This window comes from Ailuropoda melanoleuca, chromosome 4 (assembly GCF_002007445.2).
Source record: "Ailuropoda melanoleuca isolate Jingjing chromosome 4, ASM200744v2, whole genome shotgun sequence".
In the NCBI taxonomy this organism is placed as follows: domain Eukaryota; kingdom Metazoa; phylum Chordata; class Mammalia; order Carnivora; family Ursidae; genus Ailuropoda; species Ailuropoda melanoleuca.
Window position 1 is genome coordinate 105873361 of NC_048221.1, and position 11481 is coordinate 105884841.

An 11481-nucleotide genomic window follows, 5' to 3' on the forward strand; every position below is an offset into this window, starting at 1 on the left:
CAGTCTGGTGCTTTAAACACAACTAGCACATTCTCTCCCCTACAGCTAGTCTCATACCACCTGGAACATGCGTCCTCCCTGCAGAAGGACACCCACACTGCATCTGGATGACCATTTACTCCTCATTCACACGGCCTCCCCAGACCAGCCCTCCAGCCCACAGGCACTGCCTCCCACTATTAATGATCCTTTCACACACACAGGGGATACAGCAACACTCAGGCAAAGACAAAGCAACGGTTGTGGTACAGGACAGATCCAAGGCTCTAACATTTAAGAGCTGGGCAAATTCCTTCACCTTTCAAAACCTCAGATGGCTCATCTCTAAAATGGAATGAATACTCCCTACCCCGTAGGACCACGGTCAGGAGTAAGTGAAACACTGCGTGCACACTGCCAGTGCAACATCGGGTATAGAGTACGGGCGTGTCAATAAAAGCACTTATCTGTATTATGGGAGAACGGATCTAAGTTTGGCCTCTAGGTTAAGGGAACAAGGCACAGATCTGTGTCCCTCCAGCACCTAGCACTGCTGATGATGACTCTGAGTGACAGGTGTCAGGGCAGGCAGGACCCCAGGGAGCATGTAGCTACCTGCTCCCCTCCCCCCTCACACACTTCATCTCATGGATGGGGAAACTGAGACCCAGGCAGGGCAAGTGACTCCCTCAAGGTCACAGAACTATTAAGCGGCAGAGGCATGACTGAACTGGGCTATGACTATTTTCCTGCATCACATGTCGAAACCAGTTTGGGCCTTGGGTACCTCACTGGCAAGACGGAGATACTAATGCCCACTTCCCCAGCTTGCTCTGGAAATACTGGGGATGGAAACAACCAGGTGTAAGATGAGAAATGGTAACCACCAGCAGCCTGCAGGAACTGGGCCAGGCGGAGGCTGAGCAGATCTGGGAGCACGTACCCCATGGGCAGCCACTGCTCAGCTCAGCTGATGCTGTCCGCTGGAATCATCCTAGGGTGCCAGATCTTCTGCTTCCTCCAACAGAAGACAGAAATCCAGATTTAAGTGCCACCCCTGTCAGTGTTAAATGTTGGTAACGGACTCAAATCTAAAATACTGCAAGGCAAAAAACAAAACAAAACAAAACACTGTAAGGCAAACAAACACACGCAGGCTGCTCTCAGCTTGGAAGCCACCACCTCTGTGACCCTGTGTCCAACAAGGGACATGAGAGCAGTTTGAAAACCGTCAAGTCGCACACTCATGTAAGGGGAGGACTGACCTTCAGGGACTGGTATAGCTCAACTACCCAGGAAGCTGTCTTCAGATTCTCCCCTTGGGATGAGAGCTCCCACCCCAAGTGACTTCACCCGGCCCCACAGCCCCTTGCCTGGTGCCAGGCATGCTGCAACCACAGCTGACCTCATCCTGCTGCCAGCCTGCCAGCCCAGCGGCGGCAGCTCGGCTACCTAGGCATCCATGTCAGCCAGGAAATTTGTCCCTGCCCTGCAGGGAAACCACCTCCCCGCCCAGAGCCTCATTAAGCTGGATGAGCTGCCTCCGGGGAAGCGCTGAGCCTCTGTCACGCCTGAGAGGACACTGTGGGGCTGGACCAGCCCAGGCTGACCTCAGAGTTTGGATCCCGGCCTCTCCTGGGATGAGGCGGGCACAGGTGTGGTGAGCAGGTGGGCGGGGCGTGCCGGCCGGGATAGGAAACCCAGCAACTGGGCTAACCTGCTACCAAGGAAGGACTAAAACCTTGCAGCTCCTTAAATTGATTCTCTTGGGTTCAGGAAGACAGAAGCCACATGAACGACTCACCAGCCAATCCAGTGCTCCTCATCTGCACTGTCTCCCCCACAGGAGGGGGAGGAAGCAGTTCCTGAAGGTCCTGTCTCTTTCCTCCTTCGTCTCTTGTCCCACAGCTCCTCATCATAACTATATCAAAGACCCTGCAGGGCTCCCGAGACCCTGGGGAGCGGCTGAACGGGTGTCAGGAGGTCTACCTTGCTGTGAGCAGTCGACACTTCTAGGAGATGCAAAGGATGGGATGGTGTGAACAACCAGGAGACCTACATGCCAGGAGGTTCTGCCCAACTCCACCAAGAGGAAGAGAAGTCCATGATCATCCAGCCCATCCACGTAGAGCCGGGACCAGAATCTATGCCCTGAGTCCCACCCAGGCCTGGGCCAGGTGGTGCTGCTGGCCACGTCATGTTTCTCTGGATGCAGTTCCATCACAAATTTGTTGGGAAGCCTGGGGCAGCCTACTTGGCTCTCTGGGCTCAGTTTTATCATTTGGGAAAGAAATAGTAATGCTCACCTTGTATGACTGCTCTATTAGTGACAGCACACAGCCTTACAGGAAAACTGCTGTGATGGCAATGACTCCATTTTCCCTCGTGGTGGCCCAACATTCAGCCCACAGTAGCATCTCACTAAATACCAGGTGGCTGAGCACACTCGCTCATGAATAAACAATGGCTTGGCACAAGACTTGTCACATAGCAGGTGCTCAGTGGAGTCTTTTACATTACCATGGAAACTAAACCTTGGTAGATATCTACCTGTGTCCTTTCCTCAGTCCTATGCAGCCTCTGTGCTTTGGAGAAGCTGACCGTAGATCCAGGGTGGGTCTTGGCTGGTTTAAGTAAGTCAGCACATCCCATCCTCCAGCCACAGGGATTGGCCAGGGACAGATGTGTGACCAAAATCAGGAGAGCAAGATGTTTGCTAGGAGTTTCTGGGGGAGAAACTTCCTGTGTCCCACAGAAGATGCTCTCCTCTGCTGGACATCAATGAGAGACTCAACTGCCCCAGAAGCTGCTGGCAACCATCTTGGGTCCATGAGGGGAGCCAGGCTTAACCATGGGTGCAGGGGAGAGACCAAGAAAACTTGCTGCTCCACTGCTAATCTTGTGTCGCTGGATCAAGCCTCACTTGAAGTCAGTGCCACTCTAGACTTTTAAGTTATGTAAGCCAGCATGAACTGTATTTTTCCCCTTAGAACCAAAGGAATTCTGACAGAACCTTCAAACTTCAAAAATGAAGCATGAAGAGGAGACCATCTAACAGTATCAGACAAGATGTTCTGACATACCTTCCCACTGAAAACAACTAAAAATTCTGGATTTAAATAAACTGTAAATCTTCTTACCAAGTGGTCAAGTTTAGTATCACTAAGTATGGGACAGTCTGACATTCTGTCCTCCTGACAGAAGGCAGTGGGAGGCACACCTCATCACCTGCACAGTGTTTGACCTGGATCTCATCAAGAGGTCAAGTCTAACAAATCCAGAACACTCTATATCACAGCTGGCCTAGACTCTTCATGAAGTCGGTGGGAGCCAGGGTGGGGGAGGGAGAACTGTTCTAGATTGGTCAAAAGACATAATTGCCAAATTCAATGTGTGAACTTTAACTGGATCCAAAGAGTAACAAGAAAAAATACATAAAGGACTTTCAAAAATTGGGGTTAACCTGAGTACAGACCACCTACATGCTGGATGATGTTGCAAAATTAGAGTTGATTTTCTTAGGTGTGGTAATGGTTTTTGCTTCTACAGAAGAGCAGTCCTCAAAATACGATCCACAGACTCCTGGGATATCCCAGAACCCTTTCAGGGGGTTCCCAGGACCCTTTCAGGGGTCCATAAGGTCCAGGCAATTTCAATAATAATACTAAGACATTTGCCTTTTTTACTGTGTTGAACTTACACTTCTGGTACAAAAACAGTGAAGGTTAAAACTGCTATGATACCTTTGCGCGAATCAAGGCAGCGGCACCAATCTCTACCAGCAGTCACCACAACACATTGGGGGGGGAATGCCGACTTCATTTAAGAATATCACTGATAATGGGGTAAAAGTCACCAATTTTATTAAATCTTAACTTCTGAGTACAGGTATTTTTACTATTCTGTGATAAAATGAAAGGTACACAAAAAGTACTATTGCATACCAAAGTATGACAACTCTCTTGAGGAAAAGCACATGTATCATTGAGTGGTGTGCTGATTGTCTAATTTTGTTCATGGAACACCACTGCTGCTTGAATGACTGACAAACTGTGGTTATTTAGACCTGGATGTCTGGCAAGCATTTTCTAGAAGATAAACATGAGCCCATTATTTCAAGAAAAACAAATAGTGTTTTTTGCCAATGAAAAAATTTGAAATTCAAGATAAAATTAGAATTTGGGAAAATCTGTATCCAACACCATGAGCATCTCAACACTTAAAGACTTAAAGACTTTTCTAATGAGCTGATGGTGTTATTAATTAATGTGATTTCTGAATACTATATAAATGAAATGTGTCATCATTTACAAGATCCTCATTTAATTTGGTAAACCAATAGTTTCCAAATGACAAATGCATGATGTTATGAATCATACATGGATAACAGATCCATTCAAAGTGTAAGACAGATCAACCTTTATTAATAAGGCTTCAGCTTCCACATTGCAATTAACTTTGACACGAAAGAAACTTGCAAAAATGTACAGTGCCCTCTTCTCACCATTTGCTTTTGTTCTGGAAAACATAGTTATTTCTAGTCAAAAAAATATGTTATTTAATTAATAAATACATATTTCAAAATATCTCCATCTAAATTTTTAATATGGTAAATATTGAAAAGTGTAAGCCATGGAAAAGTTTTTCAGGATCCCCAGTTTTTTTGAGTGTAAAGGGGTCCTGGAACCAACAAGTTTGAGAACCACTAGTGTAGGAGAATAATCTTGTCCTTGAGTGACACACTGAAGTATTAGGGAATGAAGGGGCATGATGTCTGCAGCCTATTTTCAGATGGTTAAGCAGGAGGGAAGTATGTGCATCTATGAAGAAAGAGATGGCATGGCTATGCCAAGGTTAAAGTAACACAGGTATTCATTGTGCTGTTCTTTCAATTTTTCTATGGGTTTCCCAGTTTTTGAAATAAAAAAAGTAGTCAATTTAAAGAATGTATTAAAACATACTGATGGGGCGCCTGGGTGGCACAGCGGTTAAGCGTCTGCCTTCGGCTCAGGGCGTGATCCCAGCGTTCTGGGATGGAGGCCCCACGTCAGGCTCCTCCACTATGAGCCTGCTTCTTCCTCCCACTCCCCCTGCTTGTGTTTCCTTTCTCGCTGGCTGTCTCTATCTCTGTCGAATAAATAAATAAAATCTTTAAAAAAAAAAAAACATACTGATAATACTTTATCAATGTAAGGATGTCTTATAGGCCAAACACCAAGTCAAACGAGTGCCCTAGAAAGGTAAATGTAGGGCACTTGCCGAACTAAGGCACTGAGCTTTGGATTATAAAAGACTATAAAGTCTATAATCTAGATTATGAAAAACTAGATTATAGATTACAGAGGACAAACTCAAGGGCAACGCTTGTGGAACTTCAGCCTGAATAAGAAAGCCGGGAGAACTTATGAATACATATTCCTGGGCTCTGCCCTCAGATACTCTCATTCAGCAGTTCCGGGGGGAGGGGACCTGAAAATGTATGATTGTAATAAATTCCCAGATGAGGTGATGCTAGGGGTCTCAGACCACATTTTGAGTAACACTGACCCAGGGCAACCCTCTATGAAGTTTGAACCCTGTTATGGATTGAATTGTGGCCCTGAAGAAGATATAAGGAAGTTCTAACCCCAGTGCCTGTGCATGGGACTTTACTTGGAAATAGTCTTTGCATCTGAAATCAAGTTAAGATGAGATCATCAGGGTGGGCCCTAATGCAATATGACTAGTATCCTTATAAGAAGACGAAAAGAGACACACAGATGGGAAGAAAATCATGTGACAACTGAGGCAGAGGAAAGTCAAGGACTTCTAACAACCACCCAACGCTAGGAGAAAGGCATATTCTCCTGTGGAGTCCTCAGTGACAACGTGGCCCTGACATTGCACTGGTGTCAGACTTCTAGCCTCTAGAACTGTGAAAGAATACATTTCTGCGGTTTTAAGTTATCCAGTTCATGGTACTTTGGTACAGCAGCCCTGGGAAACAAACAAACCCCAAGGAAGCACACCTCAGTCAAAAGGTGAACTGGAGATGGACTTCCATGGTGCCTGAGCGTACACAAAAGAAAAATGCCCATTGTTCAGTCGTGATAGTAGGTGGGAGAAAACAGTGTTTCCCCCTGGGAATCTGTAACCACAGCCTGCCCTCACCCATTTGCAGCCCAAATTTATACTAATCAAGTGGTCAAATAAAAAAATCTCAAGAATTTACTTTCCAGGGGTCTAATACTGGTAATGCCTCTAGACACTCAGCAGAAGCAAATGCAAACCTCGGAAGGAACCTGCCTTTAACCCAGGCCTCAAAGTATTCCTACAGATAAAGTCCCAAAGAATACAAGCTTATACAAGAAGGAAGGAAGGAAGGAAGGAAGGAAGGAAGGAAGGAAGGAAGGAAGGAAGGAAGGAAGGGAAAGGAAAGGAAAGGAAAGAAGGAAAGAAAGGAAGGAAGGAAGAAAGAAGAAAGGAAAGATTTTACATTGGAAAACATACAATGTACCTCATACAATGTAGCCAACAGAAAAAATAGATAGTTGAGTTAGACTTTCAAAAAGAATTTAGATGCTAGAATCCTCAGATTCAGAATATAAAACAAATATGTTTAAAGGAATAAACTTTAATTTAAAAGAAGGAACACAGACCATGAAACATGTCCAAACCATTCTGAAACAACTAAATAAAATTTTGAAAATACAATAACTGAAATTTGACAATCAGTGGATGTTCAGCAGCTGCGTAGAAACGGCTGAGGAGACAGACATGAAGGAAGTTATTCACAATGCAACAATGACAGAAAAAGGAATCAGAAATAAGAAATGAAGAGATATGGGGATAGAGTATGAACATCTGATTTACATCTGAGTATGCTAGAAAGAGAGGTCAAAAGTAATGGCATGCAGAAGCAATGTTAACGACAACTTGGAAAAATGTTTTAAATGAATGAAGTCCTCACCCAAAATTGACTCAAGAAAATGGAGAAAATCTATAACCATTAAAGAAATGGAATAACTAGTTTAAAATCTTCCTACATATAAAGCACTCAGCCCTGATGGTTTCACTGGCAAATTACTCCAGAAAGAAATCCAATCTTATACAGACTCTTCCAGAGCACAGAAAAAGAGGATACACCCTCAATTTCATTTACGAGGCTAGCATAATATTAATACCAAAACCAGACAAGGACAATATAGCCAATACCACTCACAAACATAGCTTTAAAAAAACTATATTAAATATTAACAAATTGAATCCAGGATTGATCTAACAATACAAAAAAGAAAAATTGTATGACTGAATTCAGTTTATTCCAGAAGGCAAGGTTGGCTTAATGGCAAAAATACTTCTTACAACTTGTCACTTAAAAGATTCAGGACCAGAAAAATATATTGTCATCTTAATGGAAGCATTAGAGAAAATACAGTAGTATTCATTATAAAAACTCCAAGCAAACTAGGAATAGAAAGAAACTTAGAGTGATAAAGTTGATTTCTGAAACTCATACAGCAAGCACAATACTTTATAGGAAAGTGCTGAAGCATTCCTTTTAAAATCAGGAACGAAAAAGCAAGTATGCCCACCTTCACCTCTTTTAGTCACCTTGCATTACAGATTTTTACCATTGCAGTAACGGGAAGGGAAGAAAAGGAATAATTGCTGGAAAGACACAACACTGTGCTATATTCTCTATTTATCTGAAAATCCCAAAAGAATCTACAGTTTAGCAAGCTTCCATTCTTCTAACAAATAGCTGGAAGATGAAAATTTTATTAAGATACTAAATATACTGGCATCAACAAATATCAAGTACCTGGGAATAAATCTAACAAATTACATGCGAGACACAGCAAAACTAATAAAATTGTATTGAACATAATTAAAGACCTAAATAAAGAGATAGATACCATGTTTATGGATTGGAACACTCATTACCTTAAGAACATCAACTTTCCATTGGCCCATACATTCAACGCTATCCCAGTCAAACTCCCAACAGATTTCAGAGCAAGTGTAAGTGTGTGTGTGTCTGTGATAACACATAATTCTAAGATAATTCTAAGCCTGTATATGAAAGAGGAAAGTGCTAAGGCACTCTTGAACGTGGGGGGCTTGCCATTCCAGACATCAAGATTTTTCACAAAGCTGTGGTCATTAAGACAGTGGTACTGCCACAGAGCCAAACTGTTCAACGGAACAGAAGAAAGAGCCCAGAAACAAACTCATACATCTATGGAAACTTAATTTATGACAAGGCTGGGCACTGCAGATCTGAACAGAAAGGATGAACTTTATAATAAATGGTGCTAGGACAAGATTTTGCTTATAAAAAAAAAAAAAGAAAAAATATGGCATCCTACGTCACATCATATACAAAAATCATCTCAAGATGGAGTAAGAAATTAAATGTGAATGACAAAACAATAAAACTGCTAGGAGCAATATAGGAGAATATCTTCATAATGTCAGATAGGTAAAGTTTTCCTAGGACATAAGAAGTATAAACTATCAATGAAAAAAATGGATAAATCCATTACATTAATATTAAGAACTTCTGTTCATCAAAATACACCATAAAGAAAATGGAAAAATATAAATCACAGACCGGGAGAAGACATTTGTAACACATTAAGTGACAGAGGATTAGCGTCCAGAACATTTAAAGAACTCCTACAAATTAATAAGGTAAGGACAAGAGAAATTTTGGCAAGACTTGAACAGGCCCTTCACAGGAGAGAGAGCATGAATGGGCAATAAACATATGAAAAGATGTTCAATCTCATTAGTATTCAGGGAAATGCAAATTAAAACCATAATAAGATTCCATTTTGTACCCACCAGACTGGCAAAAATTCTTAACTGTGACAATATCAAGTGACAGTAAAGCCTTGGTGCAACTGAAATTATACACACACACACACACACACACACACACACACACATATATATATATCGCCAAAGGAAAACCATTTTGGAAAACAATTTATGAAGAATGAGATATGGAGGGGCCTTGCCAGGCTAGATATCAAGAATTTTCACAAAGTTATGATAATTGATACAATGTGGTCCTGGTGCAGGGTCAGACAAATTGGTTAATGGGACACAACAAAGAGCCCAGAAATAGACCTACACATGTATGAAAATTTATGTTATTTGGGCAAGTGAAAAAAGCCTATACCATAAGCCTCAGCCATTCTGTTCCTAAAGAACTTTGTGCACAGGTGTACCTGGAAACATGTACAAGAAAGTTCATTGCAGAGCTCTTTACAAGAATGAAGAGAAAAACAAAAATCTAGAAAGAATCTCCATGTCCATCAACAGTGGCGGTATACTGATACAATGAACGTAATGTTTTATTTCTTAAACAGGCACTGAATAAAGGAGTGTTTACTGTATTGGTATCCATTATACCCCCACCATTCATTTGCAGTATTTTCTGTTGCGTTTCACAAATCAAGGAAAGACTAGAAACGGAGACAAAATAAGATGTTAGAACACCAGAGTGTTCACCTTTCTCTAGTCTGTTTTTAGATGAGCTTTCTTCAGCTTAGTGGCAGCTGGACCAGCAGCCACGGGAGGCTGAATAACACCCCCCCACACCCACACACACCCAAAAAATATCCAGGGCCTAGTCCCTGGAATCTATGAATGTTACCTTCTATGGCAAAAGATACATGGCCGTTGTGGTTAAGTTAGGGATTCTGAGATGGGGAGAGGATCCTGGATTACCCAGGTGGGCCCTAAACGGAAACACAAGCGTCCTTACAGGAGAGAGGCAGAGGAGGATACGGAGACAGAGAGAAGGCAAAGTGACGACGGAAGCAGAAACTGGAGGGATGTGGTCACAAGGAATGCCAACAGCCACCAGAAGCTGGAAGGAGCAAGGAATGGATTTTCCCCTGGAGCTTCCAGAAGTCCCGCCAACATCTGGATTTTAGCGCCAAAAGACTTATTCCAGAATGCAGGCCTCCAAAACTGTAAGAGACTTATTTCTATTGTTTTAAGCCGCCAAGTTTGTAGCCCTTACAGCAGCAACTATAAACTATTATCTAATACGGTGGGTGAGGACGCTCAACCTCAACCATCTGTTTATCCAGACCGTTTGCACTCAGTACACCCTCTCTTCTGCCTCTTCTCTCCCAACATTGGATGCCACCGCCTTCCCCGGGCAGACAGATGCAGCAGTGGGTCAATGCCTCAATACGTCGGATGCACTACCTCCCCTGCTGAAAGAGCCCCTCCCTACAATTTCCAACCAAAGCCAGAAAAGTCACACACGTGCCCACAAAACACCCACTTGATAGAAAGAGTGCTGGTTGGGCAGGGGGAACATTTGAATCCAGGTCCAAGTTTCCTACTGATTGGCTATGTGACCTTATTAGTTTCTCAAAGATGGAACTGAAATCCATTCATCTTTATATTCCTGGTGCCTAGAGTAGTGCTTGGCACAAAGCAAATGGTCAATAAATAGGCAGTGAATCAATGAATGATTCAATCAATCAATCTCATACAAGGACAGAAGGCCAACCCACTGAAAAACAGAATATTCCCAATAACTCTTATCTCTCTTCCTCTACCACTATAAGGGAAAATATTAAAATCATAGTTTTAGAGTTGTGAAGGTCTTAGGGTTGGAAGCCAAGAACTCATTGTCTCACATTAGCACCAGTTACGAGAAATCCTATCCTTCTATCAAGCCAAAAGTTTGTCTTCTAGTTGCCACTGGTCCTAGTCCAACCCCTGTTAACAACATAAAACTAAGCACTTTTAGAAACTAAGACCTGGCCTCAAGTCTTGGCCTAGCCTATCAGGCTACTGACCTTGATAAATGACCTAACCCTTCCAGTCCTGTCTTTCTCAATCAAACAGAAGCCTGAGATCACTAAAATGCCTGCTAGCTCTAAGATGTAGTGTGGAACCCCTCCCCCCCTTGGTGTTCAATCTCTCATCATTTTAAACTATCCATTGAGTTTTTATTTCAATACTTTATTTTCTACTTTAACTTTTTATTTTATTTTTTAAAGATTTCATTTATTTATTTATTTATTTATTTATTTATTTATTTATTTGAGAGAGAGAGCACACGTGAGAGAGAGCATGAACAGGGACAGAGGAAGAAGCAGACTCCCTGCTGAGCAGGGAGCCTGATGCAGGACTCCATCCCAGGACCCTGGGATCATGACCTGAGCCAAAGGCAGATGCTTAACCAAGCCACCCAGGAGCCCTATTTTCTACTTTTAGAATTGCTTCTTTTCCAATGGGCCCATTCCTCTCCCTACTCAGCCCAGGATCTGTTGTTTTCTTGTATTTTCGATTCTTTATTTTTTCACTTAGAAAGACTTATTCTAAGGATTCTAAGTAATAGTTACTATAGATAAAGTAATATATATAATTAATATATGTGTGTTATTCATTTATTTATGTCCAGAGGGCTAAGCCTGCTGCTGGTAGTGTTTAACTCCTGCTTAAGGGTGGCTGTTACTTCAGGTGTTTTGTAATTTTGGAGTGCAA

At 42.4% G+C, this 11481-nt stretch overlaps 1 protein-coding gene across 2 annotated transcripts in view; it reads right to left on the reverse strand.

Annotated features, from left to right (window-relative positions):
• Window positions 1–1982, reverse strand: part of REEP1 (receptor accessory protein 1) — a 79586-nt gene extending 77604 nt beyond the window's left edge. Inside the window, exons 1-2 of one of the 2 annotated variants that reach the window (XM_034659480.1) lie at window positions 1784–1982; window positions 923–1078 (exon numbers count right to left, since the gene is read on the reverse strand). In XM_034659480.1, coding sequence (XP_034515371.1) covers window positions 923–927 — 5 coding nt within the window. In that variant the 5' untranslated portion in view covers window positions 928–1078; window positions 1784–1982. Of the gene's footprint in view, window positions 1–922; window positions 1079–1783 lie in introns of those variants that run through there. The other variant, XM_034659481.1, reaches the window with a different exon arrangement.
• Between the last annotated feature and the right edge of the window lie 9499 nt (window positions 1983–11481).